At 35.2% G+C, this 18644-nt stretch overlaps 2 protein-coding genes across 5 annotated transcripts in view; one reads left to right on the top strand and one right to left on the bottom strand.

Moving 5' to 3' along the window:
* LOC125060139 (visual system homeobox 2-like) overlaps positions 1–11672 on the top strand; it is a 66186-nt gene extending 54514 nt beyond the window's left edge. For 2 of the 3 annotated variants that reach the window (XM_047664893.1, XM_047664892.1), the window contains 4 exons: positions 2447–2621; positions 9459–9604; positions 9896–10075; positions 10222–11672. In XM_047664893.1, the coding sequence (XP_047520849.1) occupies positions 2447–2621; positions 9459–9604; positions 9896–10075; positions 10222–10329 (609 nt within the window). In that variant the 3' untranslated portion in view covers positions 10330–11672. The remainder of the gene's footprint in view (positions 1–2446; positions 2622–9458; positions 9605–9895; positions 10076–10221) is intronic. The other variant, XM_047664894.1, reaches the window with a different exon arrangement.
* Positions 11673–11739: 67 nt separating this feature from the next.
* Positions 11740–17384, bottom strand: LOC125060142. Of its 2 annotated transcripts, none has more exons than XM_047664897.1 (5): positions 17229–17384; positions 14977–15072; positions 14043–14228; positions 13479–13629; positions 11740–13388 (listed from the first exon to the last, which is right to left on the bottom strand). In XM_047664897.1, the coding sequence occupies exons 2-5, from the start codon at positions 15055–15057 to the stop codon at positions 13294–13296; spliced, it is 513 nt and encodes a 170-aa protein (XP_047520853.1). In that variant the 5' UTR covers positions 15058–15072; positions 17229–17384; the 3' UTR covers positions 11740–13293. The 2 variants fall into 2 exon arrangements, with proteins under 2 accessions (XP_047520853.1, XP_047520854.1); XM_047664898.1 differs by lacking the exon at positions 17229–17384 and adding an exon at positions 16913–17203.
* Between the last annotated feature and the right edge of the window lie 1260 nt (positions 17385–18644).

Here is an 18644-nt window from a genome sequence, read left to right as displayed (position 1 = left end):
GTCCCCCGGGAGCGTACTTAGCACCTTGATTGTGATCCTGTCGGCTGAGCTTCATCCCTTTTGTGTGATAGATTAGATACTGTGAGGAGGGAAGTGGCTCACCCGCGCCCTTTCAATAAATGTTCACAACTTTATTGCAACCCATAAAGGGCTCTTACGGAAGATTTACTTTTACAATCTAATTAAATCATAGGCACGAAATATTTATATTGTTTAAGAAATATTCTTCTTGTTGCGAAGTTCTGATTTCTAAAAGTTGATTTATTCGCTCTCACATCTCTTAATGGTAGCTACTGCTAGTTTATTTGTACCACTAGCTTGAAAGTTAGCTTTCAAATCTACCAGCTACTCGTAACAAATTGTTTTACAGACGTTACAAATTCAACCCTAAACTAATGCGTCCAGCGAACGAGGAGCTCTCGAGTCGGCCAAAATAGCACATCCAGGAGGTCATGTGAAAGTGGATTGTCACACATGGATAATAAATTGTCGGGCGGGTGTAATTCGCAGTACACGCGCCATTAACGTGCCCGAATGTGCTGCCAAATTAACAATTACACCAACCTTGTGCCTTTATGTTAATTAGGAAATTTGGAGATTCCGTGCATTGCCTGTCTCTGCCTCTACCTACGGCTACGGGCTGTGCCAATTACACGATATTGAGCAGATAACTCGAGCGGAATTACTTTTACAGCCGACATGTGTTTGCATTCTCCTTACTTGTATTTAAGCGGTGAAACACTGCCGTAGTTTCTTAGTACTATTAAATATCAAATTAATTTCTTGTTGTGCTACTTCCTCTGATTTCACCGCACAAGTCTGATCCACTCTTAGCCGTCACAAAGAATCAACACGACAATGTTGAGTCAACAAAACAATTGAATTTTCCAATAATCATTGGGCCGCGGGGCTCGACCGCAAACAATTAGAGTAGCCGGGTGTAATCCGGGCAGGCCGGGTAATCCCGGGCCACACAATTAGTCTGTCACCGGGTCGTAGTGTCCAATCAATAACGCCCGTCCGTCCCTTCCGGATAAGCTGACTTAAACGCCGCTAAGTGATCATTACGCTCACAAACATGCTTTCTTTCAAGGGTTAACTTTGTCGGAGCTACGGACAATAATGTCACTTGTAATCAAATCATCATTTATATACCTAACTAACAAAGAAAAGCGTCTTATTTTACTGAACTAGTCGGGCATTTTGTGTACGTTTCAAACTACTGTGCACTGGATTTTCTATCAATTTACGGGAGGAATACTCGGTCGTAATCAAGATGCACTCCTAAAATTCACGATTACATTCACAGAAGGATCATCTATATCCTATAAATAAAAATGAAGTCATTTTAGGTTATTCCAACCACAAATACTCTGCGAAATCTGGAAGTTACGTGCCGACACTTACAAAGTCTATACGTTTGTATACTATATAGAGCAAGACAAATCGTAGTAATTTATTTAATAATATCGCTTTTGTGGTTGACCAATAATTCCTTTAAAGACTTATTTCTGAAAAATATTAATCCTGGTAGGCACCTTCTTGAATGTCACGGGTTTCTGAATATCATTAATAATATAATAATACATTGGTAAATACACGTTGCGCTCACAAAGCAAGTAGGCGGATTTGAGAAGAGGGGGTTACGGAGAGGGGGCGGAATATAATACTACCGGAGTATTAATTTGCGCGGAGAGCGCGGATCGAGTTTAATTAACAAATTTAATTAGAAATTAACTGTTTCGCAGGCGCTCTGCACTGAGATTGTAGGGCTGTCAGTCTCCGAACTCAAAGTATATGCAACATTATTAAGTTTATTAATAATCTTTGTCATGTTGTATCATTGGTAAAAAGAATATCATTCAGTTACTCTAACTCTGTTCTACTGAGGCTTTTCTTAAATGACAAAAATCATTAGATTATATCGTATAGTGATAAGGTTGATGGATTAAACCATAATTCTGTATCGTTATCGTCTGATGACTGAATAATGAAAACCCATATAAAAGCTAATACCGGTAGGCCTAGCCCTGCCGGTTAGGTAGAGAGCTACACTCGAGTTTGAAAATTTAATCTAGTCGCGTTTGTTCCCACTAATTGGTTTGTTTTACTCGCTTAGTTAATAACGCGGCGTCGCATAGGTACTTCAAATCCCTCGCCGGCTGGACGCTGTCCATGTAATCGATTTATGTTCTAAATTGGAAAAGTGCCTTTAGGTTTATTCGCAATGAGTTTGTAGTTATTAGAAAATAAGAGCATATTACGAATAATAACATACGTCAGAATTTATCATTATAAGTATTAAGAACTTCATTCAGAGAACCGCACTCTCTCAGTAATATCACAAATTGATACAAATGTTTCATTGCATAGAACATACATTACTTTCTAGTTTATTTATAAACAATTCTTGATTTGTAGGCTCTGAATCATATATTATTTCAAGGTGTGGTTCCAAAACCGACGTGCGAAGTGGCGCAAAACGGAGAAATGCTGGGGCCGGTCCACCATCATGGCGGAGTACGGCCTCTACGGTGCCATGGTGCGTCACTCGCTGCCGCTGCCCGAGACCATCCTGAAGAGTGCTAAAGACAACGACAATGTCGCCCCGTGGCTGCTCGGTAAGAAAATCTCCAATATCTGTAGGAATAAACAAACCCAACAAAATTATATCAAGAAAGTAGAAACTGTGATTTTACACTTTTATGTCAACTTTTGTTTTAAATGTCACATAAATTACAACAATAAATCCCACGTCTTGACTGTCTACACGGTGATTGAGCTTTTATGTTCGCAACTGTTAGCATAACGTTAGCTAAATTAAATATATGTATATACTATAATTAATGCAGGTAAGTGATAGTAGTAGCTCAGTAGTTAAGATATAAAGATAAGAAAAATACTATTTAATAATAGTAATAATAACTTTTAGTAGTAGGTAATCCTACTACTAAAAGTATTTTAGTTGATTGGCTATGACTCTAATTGAAAATACCTAATTTGAACACGTAACTTTAACCATGCAATATCTCGCAAGTAGGCGGATATACTTGTTGTGTCAAATGTATGATGTGATGATTTTGTTGAAGAGTCGAGCGGCGCGGCCGGCCGACCGTAGCGCGCCCTGCGCCTCCGACCACCCGCCGGTGAGTCACTTTTTTCTTTCCCGATCGCAGATAAAATTAACAATACAATAATTAGCCACAACAAAATCATCACATATTTATAACTAATCAATATAATTGGACACTAATTGGCTATCCTTCATATGACATAATTTTTAGAAATCAAGTGTTCTTGATACAAAACTTATTTGAACGTATATAGAAATATACATAAGTTTTTTGAACAACTGAAGTCAATATTGAGGAATTGATTCAACAGTGTATTTGAGGAATTTCGCTTAATTTATTTATTTTTGACTTTCTTCTAGACAACAACGCATACTTAAATAAAAGCTAGTTTATTAAAAAAGGAAAGATGTAAGCGAGCGCTAGTTTGTAATAAACCACCTAAAGCTATCTGAAAATGATGCTAAATGAAACAAAGCCCGAATTTTTTAATCATGCTCCCAAGAACTGCTCATTTTTCACACTTGTCTCAAAGCTGGAACGTCGCGTCGAGCCTTCATGTGTCTACTCGCGGCCGTCTTTGTTACACTCTACAAGGCTGTATTATTTCCTACTCCTGTCATGCAACTCATTTGACTCAACATTTAGCCCTAAAAACATTTTTTGTTTCCATTTTCATTCCTCAAACTAAAAACATTTGTTCCAGTTTATATAATAATAATAAAAGCCCGTTTAATTTCCAAACATTACAAAAAAATAATATCAAGCATAGATTTTATACATATTTTTCTTGATATCTCCTATGTATCCTAAGTATATCCTATCTTCCCTCAGTACCATCTATCGGAACCCCTTCACGTGTAAAGGCTCCAGCTTTTTCTAACTGTCCAATTATCAATGTTTGAATTATATATATATATATATATACATGTTAAATATTTTGTGTTCTGGTATTGAAGGTCAATAAACTAGCTTGATAATTTAGGGTTTATGACCTTATATAAATTAATAAAGTTATATTTTGCCTAATAATCAGATAGCGGAGACATATTGATTGGTCAGGTTGAGGTAGAAAAAGTCCGCGATGTTCAAAGGCTACGGGCCTACGCAGCGTAGACGCTACGCGCTACGAGGCACCGTTACCCGTTCCCTATGAAAACACACAAATCATTAAAAGAATGCAGCAATATGCACAGAGCTCAGGCTGCGCGCGGCGCGGGGAACGGGCCGAGGGCGGAGGGGAAAGCCGGGCGGGGGGAAACAAGATGGCCGCCCTTGTCTAAGGCTTGATTAACGCAGATTTAAAGGGCTACCGCTTTACATATTAATTATATACTTACTCACCTGCCCATGTAGTGGTAGAGGGGTCGCGTTTGTTTTTGCTTTTTATAATTTTGCATTTTCAAAATGGCTGCCCTCGTCAATACATAAACGTAAGGTTCTGATTAGGTATAACAGCTGAGAATTGAAATACTCCTCGGCTGCCTTCACATTATGATGTTTGTCTAAATAGTATATTTTTTACATGTTTGTATATTTTTAAATATAATACATTAATATTATTCAATTGTAAGAGCTATATAATGAAGTAGGTAATATTTAAGTAAATGCAATATAAATGCACAGTGGGAGCTAATACATTTATTAACAAATAAATAATATTAATAGTTATTTGCCATATATTATTATATTTGCCATAAAACTATAAAGTTCAATAAATATATTATGATATGACTATACTTCAATAAAAGCTAAGCCTTATGAACAAAGGTACTTCTCTTTTATTTTAATGTAACTTCAAAATAATAGAAGTCATATCTCATTGATATTAACCTAATACGACTTTTCTTTGCCGCTTATCTTAAAATGATTCATAAACATTACTTTGCCACTAATCTTAAAGTAGTTGAAAATAAATTTTACCTATTAACTTGATTAGAGAATATACACTATGTACAATTATTTTTGTATGTTCTCATTGCTCTTTCGGTAGATCACAACAAAGGGACTTTGGCATCTAGCACAAGGCTCATCTGAAGGACATCGTCCGCCTGCCCTACTACTCCATAAAGTTTAGCACAATTTTAAAAGTTGAATGCGCCCGACGAGCCACTCAATAAATCTCGAAATGCATAAAAAACTTGAAAATCCTTGGCAACGCCAATTAAATGTCAATCAGTGATAAACAAAAGCCTCGCATCAAGGCATTATCCAATCCACTAGACGGCCGTGTGCGCCACTCCGGCAGATCAAAGGAAATGCAAATGGATGAAACAGGCATCTTTCTAAATTATCAACCTATTACACACTTGCTTTGTGCATAACGCTTTTATCTAGGAAAATGACACCAACACTTAGGCGCAGTCTACACTACGCGCATTACGCTCTCCGCGCAACATTATCAACTAACAGATCTCACACGACAACTGCCGAGAGTGCCTCACTTAATTTGGACAGCATTATTTAAATCAAAGAAATGAATAACATATACCAACCTCTACCTTAACTGACACAAAGAACTGTTTATACAAGATTTATTAAGCAAAGAATGATTTAAAAAATAATTACGTTGTGATAGAAAATTAATTGGTTATACCAAAAACCAGAGTAACATCGATATATAGATAGACATAAAAAAGTACTGTTCCACAAATTGTTTCTCTCTCGTGTATTCCAATCCTAACGTTCGTGATATGAAAATTTGTTATGAGCTTAAAACGCTAGGTGGTATAGGACGTGTCCTTTGTGTCGCCGGAGCCACTTCACTAAATGGCTAAAAATTATCACACAACGCATTAGCAAAGGCTTTGATGTCTTATTTGTTTCGAAATTGACTCTACATTAGAGCAAAGTGCTAACAGACGCAGGAACGGCTCAAAACATTGTTATATCTATAGAAATCAAAGGAAATTGAGTCATCGTCGTGTATTTCATTGTACTTCAGTTGAGACTCTTACTTTATAAACCTAATTTTTTTAAGGTAACTTAAAGTATATATCCGAATAACGACTATTGAAGGAGTTTTTAATAGTAGGTAGAGTTAGGAATTTTGGAAAGTTGCAAGTTGAAAGTTTGAAATTAATAAGTATTTAAAAGGATTTTTACCTCACCTTAGTCTTGGGTCATATAACTAGATTAGAATTAAGTTAAATGAAAACAATATGCACAACCTGATCACTGAAAATGTTTAAATATTAATATTACATTAATAATTGTGAATAGAATTCGTTAAATGCTGAAATTTGCATTTCTTAATTATCATAAATGGAAGTCAATAAAATACTGACAAATACCATTTGCTAGACACAAGACAAATGTTGGCGCGGAGACCGCAGTTACGTTTGAATAAACTGGATGTAGTTGGGCTGTAATAGAGGAACTTTGCGAGTTAGTACGGTACAATTTGTGACGGTCAGAAAGGTGCTTGTCTTTTGGCTGCTCGTTTAGCTTTATTAAGATTATGAGAAGTAGGAAAACATAATCGTACATTTTCTAAATATATATCTTCGAAGTATACCTGGCTATTTCTTGGCGTGTTGCCTCAGAGCGCCTACTCGAGTTAAACTTAGTTTAAGAGTAACAATCACAACCGATCATATGAATGCCATGAAGTTGAAATAAATGAACTTTGATTTCGTGATCATTTTAATTGATATTTCAAATTAATAATTGTAATTAATATTTCATTATTTAAAAGTTGTCCCATTCAGATCTTATCAACATACGTTATCTAATATAAAATAAAATGAACAGCAACGGCGCCACTCGATGTCGTAAAGGAGAGCCACGTCTACTGATTAGGTATTCAGTATTCACATCAGCTTCTACGCGGATGTAAAAACCTCGTAAAATCCTGCTTCGATATTATATTGTATTATATTATCTTCATAGTTCTTTATTATGAAAATAGGTTAGAAAATAGTTATGTCTTTGATTTGTTATTTCAAATGTTAAACAAATATATAAAAATCGGTTCTCTATCTATCTCTAAACCTAACATATTAATATTACGAGTAACATGAAGTAGTAAGTATTTTACATATTATATAGGTGTGATCTCTTTATTTATGCTCGCAAGTTATTTGATATATTAAAATTTAAACTGTCTTGATAACCAACATTAATACACGAATGTTATTATATCAGTGTAATAGTAACGGCGAAATAATTGCTGGGTTAACTAACAAATAAATCAACAGGATTTAATACAATAACAAAGTGTCGATAGGTACAAATAGAGAATCAAAATAAACCAGCACGGGTATTAATTAAAGCATCATATTTTAACGAATTTTACAAGTTTTAATAAAGCCCAAAACCACATAAAAGACCCAGAGCTTACATTGAACAACTTAATTAGTCAAATTTCTGAATTAATGTGTGAAGTAATGGTAAAAAGTGAGATCTTTGATCTCACTTTCACGGTTTAATGACGTGAGCGGATACGTGTCGCTCTATTGGCGAGATCCACACTTCGTTATCATTCCCACAGGCACGAATTCTCTTACCTTTAAATTCTTAAGTGATAATACGACTCTAAACCTTGCCCTGATTTCTTGTAAGTGTTAAAATATATAAGTTATTGCGTATATTCGAAAAATAAAGGTAAAACACAGGTTGCAATAATAATTTAAAAAATATAAAAATGCCTCAATGAAATGTTTTGCTTTCCTGAAAAAACTATATAAACTATTTATAAATAAAATAATTTGTATGTCTCCTGTTTCGTAGATAGTACAAATCATTACCAAACAGCCTGATCACTTTTGTTTTTCTTTGAAAATTGGAAAGATATTAAAGTACATTAGTACTATCTAATATATAACTCTGAGGTTTTTATATGAAGAAAAATCACAGAAAACCTAAAAAGTTCTAAGAACAGTCTCTGGGCAAAGCAAAATGTTCCATATTCGTATCTACTGAAAAGGTAAACAAAGTAAAATCACATTAAGGAGAAACGAAGTTCGCTGGGGGCAGCTAGTAACTATATAATTGGTACACACTGTTTAACAATGAACAGTGATTATACTTACATTTAGCGTAATCAGTCTGAATCCGTCCCCGTGCTTCGAGTTATCGGTATTGAAGTATCGTGCATAGATGCATCTAAATGAAGGGAGGCGCCTCGTAACCAGCTCATTTGGTTATCCGGGTTAATATCGAGTGCTGTGATCGTCACGGCTTTGATAACGCCATAAGTGATTGTTTCCATTCATTACGACCTTGCTCCGCTATTGTTATTCCTTTAGACAATAATTTATACGTTTACATAATTAAATTAGTACTTAGACGCTACAACTTATTTTAAATAGGGAAAATGAATTTTTGCTTTTTAAGCAACTCTTGATGTTAGCAATAAGACGCTTCTTCTAATACTTAGGTAATACTGATAATTTTTACACGCTTTATATTAGCTTCACCTGTATGTATGTATGTATGTAACCGACTCCTTCGGACTTGATTTTGACCCACTCTTAACGGACAGATTTAATTCAAACTTTGCGCACCTGTCAAAGATCGATCACAATGCACAAATCCGAAAAAAAAATAAAAAAATTTAACTAAAAAATAAATAATAGTTTAAAAAAACATGGGTTGCTCGATAGACGGGCGCAGAGCGCCCCACGCTTTGCACAATAATACCAGTATTTTTGTTCATTACCATTTTCAGCCTAAATTAGGAATTATTTTTCACTTTTTAGTTTGATGTGCTTTAAAAGCGTGTTTTTTTAAACTATTATTTATTATATTTAATTTTTATCTTCTATCATGCGTCGCTCAGCACTGATTTTATTCTAGTACCAATTGTAAATAGTGGCACGAGATGGGGCTTCATTAAGAAATGCTAATCGCTGCCTATTATAGCTTTGTTGTTGAGCCCACAACGAAAGTTATAATTAATCATCGACCTAAAATTTTCTCACGTAAAGGTGGGAACTGACCAACGTTACGAGGTGTAATGTAACATGTAATGTAATGTTACACAGCGAGCATTCGTGCAGTCAGTACGTCGTGTTACGGGGAAAAACAACGTAACACGACGTACTGACTGCACGAATGCTCGCTGTGTAACAGTACATTACATGTTACATTACACCTCGTAACGTTGGTCAGTTCCCACCTTTAGGTTCATTTTCACGTGTAACAAGAGTTTTAGATTTGCCGCCAATTCTCAAAAACAAATGACAAATGAATGCAATATACTACATTGGGTTACCAAAGAGTTCTTAAATTGAAATTTAAAAAAAGTTTTTGTAAGCAATGTTTCTAACTGGCCAATTCTAAACATTTTCAGTGTTACCCACGTATATTGAATTTAGGAATTGACGATGTATCTAACTTCAGTGGTAGTGTTGTACATTCCTTGATAGAGGTTCAATCTTGCAGGTATGCACCGCAAATCTCTTGAAGCGGCGCAACACCTAAAGGAGTCAGGGTCGGAGCGCGAAGGCTCGGAGGCCGAAGGAGAGCGGGCACCTTCAGCCTCCCCCCACTCCCCTCACTCGCATCGCCACGACCCGCACGACGCTCAGGTAATCAGATAATGTTCTGAAGAACTGTTCATTCTATTAATAAGAGACGTACGAATGGTCAGTTTAACCCACGACTGTGTGGTATTAGGCTCGGTCCCGGTTTACATTTCAGATCTCAATGTGAATTGCTTTATAACTAACGTCTAGATATATTTCTTTATCACGACATATCAGCCATTACTCAGTATTTTACATTAAGAAAGTAAAAAGAAAAAAAATTCAAAGCCTTTCGTTTCAAACAAAAATCTCGTTTTAAAAATAAATCACTAATTTGGGATGGGCTTTTTGCAGGCACAAAGTTCTCCGGGCAGTAGCACAACAGCGTCATCTGGGGCGAAGGGTCGGACTTCGCCCGACGGTCGCGACGTTTACGAAGACCCGGAAGCCTTCCGCAACAACAGCATCGCCTGTCTTCGAGCAAAGGCGCAGGAGCATCATGCGCGTCTGCTCTCCAGCAACCTCCTTCTTCAGGTACAAACCATGTCAATTATATTATAAACTTTTGCGAGGACGCCTGTTTGACGACTTATTCGTGCAAATTTTTCAATTATTTACTTAACATTATTGAAACATAGCTAAAAGCTTCAAGTAAAGAGTGTCCGACGTTGCCTTTGCAGCTGTATGAGCGGCGGGACTGTCCACAGGTGCGCGGGCTGCGGGCCAGCGCAGAGGAGGACGGGGACCGGCAGGACATCGACGTGGGCACCGAGCAGCCTCTCTACTGACCCCCGGCTCCTCTGGCCCCGCTGTAATTATGTACATTCTAGCCTATTTAACGTTTCCCACTTTTCGTGCAATACCTTTAGTTAAGTATTTATCTGTTTAGCGTTGTGTTAGCGTTGTATAAAGTTGCGGCGACTCGCCATTTAGCACTAAATGTACTTATTAGGCTTAAGGCTCCGGATTATCGACGGTTCAACGAATTTTCTTTCGTAGCGTATACAAAGTTATCATATTTTTATAGTTTGGGAGATCGGACATTCCATGTTTTGCGAGACGAGGTGTTCCGCTGTATATTCTTAAATTGTAACGAAAATGTAAATTTATTGTGGAAAGACTAACAAATAAGATAATTAAGACATTTCCAAAAACGACAAATTAACGCATTCATCGGTGTGTCAGTATTTTTACTAAAAAACACTTATTTTATTGTAATAGCTACTTAATAGATAGGTTCGTTTATTGCGCAATAATTATATATTATATTGAGATCAGCTAGAAAAATATTTATCTCGAGGAGTCCAGTTGAATTGCGCCATTAACGACATCTATCGCATCTTTTGTTCTATTATCATTGGTTGTGAATTGTGATGGCCGCAGATGATAGACTTGTCAGCTGTCAACATGATATTTCTACTTACCTTAGTTCTTCAAAACGGCACAAAGTTTTAAAAGAGCCTAACTGAATCAACAATATTATCAAATCAACATAATTTTGTCGAAGATATTTTTATTATCTTGTACTGTAATTGACTTATCTTAATTTAGCCTAATTAAGAAGTTAAAAAAATTATATTAAGACAAGTGCGCACTCACAGTACTTATTATTGACGGATAGAAGTTTGGCCTAAAGAAGTAACTGAATGTCCGCGTTACTAAAGCCCTGTTAACGTATTAGAGGATACGACTGGCGGCCGCGTCCAGTAAAACCTTTAAAACCTTCGCTCAATATCGAAGAGAAATGTTCTATGAATCCTATAAAACTTGATTTGTCGAAACTTTTAACGTAAACACGTGCCGCGTCTGTAGCACTCTAACGCCAAGTAAAATAAAATGGCAGCACCAGATGACCAATTATTGTAATGCTTACATGCTGTATCTAAGCAATGATTTGTTTATATTTGTTAAGGAGCTCTTCGGTTCAATTGACAGGGCTTTCGCAACAATTGTATAGACTCAAAACATTCTGATATTCGGCGTTGTGATAAATTGTTGTTTAGTCTTAAACCGCCGTAATCTGTACTTATAATATTAGAATAAAATTGTAATATATTTATTGAATTACCACTCGGAGAGAACTCAATGTGACTCATCGTAATATAAGACTATTCCGATGAATAAATAATTAATTGCATAAACTGATTTTGATTTATGAACCCACCCGTCGCCCTCTCGGAGGAAATAAATAACAAACGTTCGAAGAGCACATTTATTAACTATTTGAGTATAATCTTACAATGTAACTGAACAATTAGATTTCTGCGTCGTATTTTTTTTTAAATTTGTTGACATGAAATACACAACTATTTACCTTCGGGGCTTAATTATTTAAAATGACATCAATATTATATTTTTAAAAATAGTATTGAAGTATCTAATACTTTTTTTAACATATAGTTTTAAAAGTTACATGTAGAATTTAAAATACCAAACGGTTAATGTAAAAATATAATAGATCTGAATTTCAGTATAATCGAATAAACGTCAAAAAATAAATCGCAGGAAGAGCGAACATCATACACGTGGCGACATCTACGAGAGAAAGCTGAACTTATCTCTGTAAGATGTTTGAATCCGCTCCTAGATGGCGCCGCACAGCGAAAGACAAAATAAGCAAATATAAAATATATTAAACTTTACAAAATAATAAAGACATGGCTAATTTATAAGTACGTAGGCCATTCCCGGCTTACCCATTAGCGGTGAGGTCGTATTTGTGGTCTCGAATGGCGATTCCATATTAACAAAAAATATAATTACAGAAGTAATTCGACACGTTCTGTTCGATCACGGTGACATACGAATGTACTTGAAAATTACAGTTAAGTCTTAACCAGAAACAACAATAACATTTACTTATATGCTAAGTTATACATATTCTTAATATTAATCAAGTTTTAAGCGTTAAGCAGTTGAAACCTATTTAAAAAGTGGCGCAAAAGGACCCGTTTCATTAAGTCAATAACAACGTAAATTCATTAAAACAACATAATATATTGAAAAAGTATAAAATCACAATTATATCACCAGACAAACTACGCGACGCACGCATGGCACCGAACATTGGATAGACATTAAGAAATAAAGTTTAAATGCAAGTCTGTAATGAGTTATACATTCATTCATTTTACTTTTATTTGTAAATTAAGCAAAACGAGCATTGCCTTGTATAATTTCATATAAATATACTCGTTTATTAAAATGAACGAGTCAAAAGGCGAAAGGTCATTCCCGGGTCACCCCGTTCGGACGTCTTTGCTCAATCTGACGGATCAAAGCGTCCATAAAAAGAATTTATTGTTTTTTTTAGTAAAGAGTGGTCCGTAGATTAGAGTCGGAAAAATCGTCAAAAACGAATAGTTTAATATTGTAAATACAGTTCACATAGACAATTCGTAAAATTCATTTTTCTCGTCAATACGACATTCGATTTCTTTTAAAAATGGCTTTTCGTTAAATTCTATAATACTTAATTTTCTATATAAAATAGAGATTCTTTGGCATCAGAATGTTGCGTATACTCCTGCCGGCGTTCGACTTTAGTTAAAATGCAAAGCAGTTTTCCCTCATAGAGATATATAATAATCACATAGAAGACGTCTAAATTCATTACATCATACATACTTCCGTACAAAAACAAGTTTCGGCCGACGCGGGCCTGACGGGAAATACATTGTTAAATAGCTGTGTAATGAAATTGTTTTGAAACTTTTAAGTGATAAGAGCGACATTAAACCTCGAGAAGCCTCTTAATAGTCGGCCTTGCAGGGTCCCCGCATATCTTCGGTGCTCTTCAGCATCAGGTAAAAGCTGTTGACGCAGAGGATGCAGTACAACATCGAGCCTGGAATTTTTATAAATAAAGTTCAGCTATCGCTATAAGGACTCCGATCGAATCTGCGATTAAATAGATAATAGATGACCCGTATCTTACCGTAAAAGAAAATGCCCTCCACCACGGCCAAGTAGATCTCGGAGCCCGAGGAGGAGAAGCCCCAGGGCATGGTCCCCAAGATGTACAGCAGCGAGGACAGAGACAGCGCGCACATCACGAACACCCACCCGCGAAGCACTCGGCAGGACCGCTTTTGATTTAAATACTCATTTTAGAGGTCGGCTTCGGCTCTCGTCTCCGAAAGAGGCATTAACGGTCGCATTCGACACCCACGCGTGTCAGGCACGGAAGGCTGATCGCTTTCTTGTCTATTAGAAAACGCAATCGCAGCACAGAGAGACACAAAACTCTTTAGGTCCACGAGTTTTTTAAGCAATTTTGCAATGTTCGATTAATATCTCACTTATATAGTGACTGATGTTTATGAATATTTAATCAAATAAATCACTGTCGTGGTCGGTCGACCGTATTTTTGATACTCGTGTTATTTTGTGTATTTGTAACTTTTTGTGTGTTAGTAAATGATTTAAGCTTTGACCGATTCGATTCTCGCGTATAGCAGAAGATATTACACAATACGTTAATTACATAAGAGAAACCTACCTTGTAAGCCCCGTACAGCAGGGAGCTGGCCAGAAGAACGTGAACCGCGCTCAGCACCGCCACTGAAGTGGTGATGGCGTACCAGGTGCTGTACACGTGGTCGCCCGCGTCTTCGGCTGTGCCCGCGAAGGCGCGGAAAGCCTCCGCGTATATCGAACAAACAACCATCAGACTGACGGATGTCAGCTGAAAAAGTTATACTCGTTATTATAGTTAATTTACGGAAACCGAAGGCTTACATTGTATCATTCGTAGCCCTGGTTTCACATCTGGGCATCGAACCCGGGCCCCCCCGGGATTTAAGCGATTTGTAATAAACAGCATGGTTTTAAACATAACAAACCATTAGTTTATAATAATTACAGCAAATGTTTTAGTATAATGAGGGTAAAATTGTTACGGATAAAACGAAATAACTACAATATTAGCGTCACGAAGATGTGCAGCGTTTTTGTCGAAGAAAAGGGAGAGAGCGATTGAGACCGACTGAGAGAGAGTGAGAAGGGCGAATTACCTTATAGAAATTATATTTTTAAACATTAAAATTTCGGAAAGAAATTTATGAAATATGTATTAGTATTTTATATTTTATGCAAAATAATTTATTGATATCTCAAATGACACATTGTAAATTAAATTGCCACGTGTTTTTATTATCAAAGATATAAATTCAAAAATTAAATTTACAATTTGTATTAATTTTTGACACTTAATATTTTAATGACAATTATATTTATTAAATTCCTAACATATCTTCTTTTTTTCCCTCCCTTTAAGTCACGGAAATCTAAGGTAAATTTGTATAAATATGAACAAGACTTAAAAATTAGTTTGCCAAAGAAGTTTCATTTCTGACATGGGTACTTTGTACGCACGCACTTTTATCTATAATAATATATTGACATATAAACTTCTATATTATATAAAGTCTTACCAAATGCAAAATTCCAATGAACTTGCAGCCAGTCTCCAACCCCATGCACCAACAAAATCCAGTTATATGTGGAACCCCCATTTTCGCACTGATAATCTGAAAACAGATATAACTTTGATTACTCGATTGATAAAGATTTTATAACCACGAAACATAATTTAAAAGTAATTGATAAATTAATTAGTAATTTTATTTCAAATGGAGAATTTTTTCAACACAACAAACATTAAGTAACTTTAAAATCTTTAAGATTTAAAGTAGAAAAATGACATTATTGGCAATCCATATTCATTGTTATGGTATGTGCAAATGAACTTATTAATTTTTCAAGAATATATCCGGTTCCGGTTTCATTAACTACTTTTTATCCAGTAAGTTTTTACCAGTTAATTTTTAAGTGTATGTGACAAGTAATCCTAAATCAGAATAGCTTTTAGTTTTTAGACCATGTGTATACCAATGTTTTTGATATAAGTGTGCGTTTGTATGTCTATAATGAATTCACATTTACTTATTTACACTTTTTTGCGAGAGGAAGGCAATGGGCTTTCAAGGGAAATCTTCCAGGCACCGAAAAAAATTAACATTAAATAAGGTAAGAGAAAGAAGTGCAAAACTACATAAGATTTACAATTTCTTAGACAAAGAATGGAACAAAACATTTGTAGAATTGTCTACAAATGTTTCATTGGAAAGGGACAATAAAATAAAGAAAAGTGCTGAATCAAAGCTCAAATATTGTTCAAGTACATATAAGAAAAAAAATATATTGGACAGTATAAACTGTGTTAAGATAATTTATTATGTCCCGTAGACTTAACTATGTTATTTCTAGCTTGTAAGTTGCACCACACTTGAGATGAACTTGATAAATGTCAATGTCTAGTCTACCTAGTCCTGCTTCGTTTCTAGGGCTCCTTTTAAACTGTTAAAGATGATTCTGGCCTGAACCGACTGCAAACATCTTAATAATACACTGCACAAGATATTTTATTTCAGTCTGTGACATATCTGCATTTGATTTAATTTTTGTTGAGCACAAGTACTTCAACAAGAAACTAAGTTAATTCATAAAATTATGTTATATTATGATTACTTTAAAAATAAAGCTTTTATATTTTATAAGCTTTATTTAAGTTTATGATGTCAAAAATAACTTACAGAATAAAATCTATCTTAATAAGCACATGCCTATTAATTGAGTAAATTCTTTAAAGTTCACCCAATTCTGAGAAAACATGGACACTACAAAAATCTCATATTCACATTTAGAATCTACAACACAAGCTTTATTTATGCTAAATTCTGTTGGCATTAAGGATATCAACAAATTCAAATTTTTAATTTAACTTTACACTGCTACAATAATTTGTCTTCTGGTACATAAGAGTTTAAAATTTTGAAACTTACTGCACAAGTAAACCCAATGGGTCTAATCAAATATAATTGATTTCTCATAATGCTTGAAGGAAATATATAATTTTAAGTTCTTCCTTAAAGGCTTTCTGGTAAAAGCCATTTCCTTATGTGTCTGTAGATTACTCTTTACAAATTCTATATTATACATTTTCCTTGTACGTACATGTATTACTAAAGAATTTTCTTACCAACACTTGTTCAATAAAATGCTCACAAGATGTGAGTGATAGAAGTAAACCAAACTCAGGAAATAACAAAATCTAAAATATTATAATGTTACTAATATTTAACAATATTATTTATTTTTATTATAAATAAATCCATATATGAATATTTATTTATGATTATATAATATAATAATATAATATAATATATTACAATGGTTCATTTTAATAACAAAAAATGAGTAACCCTTAATGGTTTTTTACTGATTATGCGAGTGTAGAAAAGAAATCAGGAGATAAAATGTTATAAAACTAGTTATGCGTTAGTCCGTAGTTTATAAAACCACACATACCTTCAGAAAATATTTCACTCCTTGATGAGAACAACGTTCTCGAAACAACTACATTAAAATTGATCTTTAATTAATCTGTTGGAATCTACCTTATCACCGCTAGTGCAAACACAAAAAATTCAAAGGATTTGGATAGAGATTAGAGAATAGAGACAACACCAGTATTTGATGATGGAAGAAAATCGATATTTTCAGAAATTAAGTGTCAATTCACACTATGTATTTAAGATTTTAATTTTTATTGGTTTTCCGTATTCGTTTTTACGTTTGAGACCTTGTTTTCGTATAAGAGCAATTAATTACAATAGGTACTTACAATAGGCTGTGGGAAATTGGGAATACCGAATAATCAATACTCAATAGGTAAAAGTATTGGGTGGAGACTGGAGAGACTGGAGACTGGAGATAATACACAGATTTTTTTTTTGTTTGTACTAGATACGAAGAATATGGGTCACAGTCCGCACAGACTATAATGTATGACAGGAATGCGGAGGACTAGACTTTGACAGTCTAGAGTCTAGACTGTCAAAATCTAGTCTAGACTCTAGACTCTAGTTACTAGTAGTGTAAAGACTAAGAAAACACATAAAATAATACAAAAACCTGTTTATTTTCAATCAATTGTTGACAACATACTATTTACAATGAATATATTTATGTATATTTTTTTCTTATTACTCGTTATCATAACTTTCTTCGGTAGCATTGTGCGGAACACGAACACCTTCACGGGGCCTTCAGCCTTTTGCAAACCTCTCTAGCCATTTCTTTCTTCATTCGTTTCCTGCTATCCTCTTGATATTATTTATCCACCTTTTTCTAGGATACCTTCTTCTCTTTCCTCCCATTGGTCCTTTCCATTTTCTTAGTTGTTTTTAAAGTCCATATTTTGTCTGTACGTCTTGCAATACACCCCCAGTGCCACTACTTTTTTAGGGAACGTATAACGTAATACATACGTTTGTAACTTTTGTTTCAGTCTTATTTCTGCGCTTATTATTTTTGCATTCTTCTAATTTTAAGTATGCTTTTTCCATTAATTTCTGGCATGTTAGTAGTTTTTTTTATTTTAGTATTGTATGTCCACATTTAACATCCGTATGTGAGAGTAGGTAAGATGTGTATCTTATTTAAGTTTAACCACAACCATTAACACCTGTGTGTTCAAGCCATTTGTTTTTAGGTAAAGGGGAAATTCCCCTTTTAAGGTGTTGGTCAAGGACCAAAACTTATTCCAGTTCATATTTATACTCCGCTCAACCTCTAGCTCTTCATTTTTGTCTTCTTTGGTTCCTTCAAGAAAAGAGCGTAGAAATCCTTAAAAGACCGGCACTTCACTCGCATTGTGAGTGTCAATAGGCCCGTTTACTTCTTGTTATATAAAAAAAAAGACTAGTTTACACCTAACAAACAAAACAGGCATCTATTAAGTGGCGTAACTATACCACCTAGGGCCCGTGGCAAATTCTTTTGATGGGGCCCTATCAGTAAAAATCGTCACGTTGTACTCAATTTAATTTTAATAAACTTCGAGATTAACAGCGTACTCAATAACTCGTATAAGTCCCACTAATGGCGATAGGCCTCCTCTCTTAGGCGAGAGGGAATGGTCTGTAGTCCCCACGCTAGCCCAATGCGTAGTGGAGACTTGACATTCATCCATAGAACATAATATCTCTTGGGTCGGGAGCTCGTGGCATTTTGCAAACCCTGCCACCCTGTTGTTACG

Source organism: Pieris napi, chromosome 21 (genome assembly GCF_905475465.1).
Source record: "Pieris napi chromosome 21, ilPieNapi1.2, whole genome shotgun sequence".
In the NCBI taxonomy this organism is placed as follows: Eukaryota; Metazoa; Arthropoda; class Insecta; order Lepidoptera; family Pieridae; genus Pieris; species Pieris napi.
The sequence above is the reverse complement of the archived record's forward strand: the minus strand, read 5'-3'. Positions and strand labels throughout refer to the sequence as shown.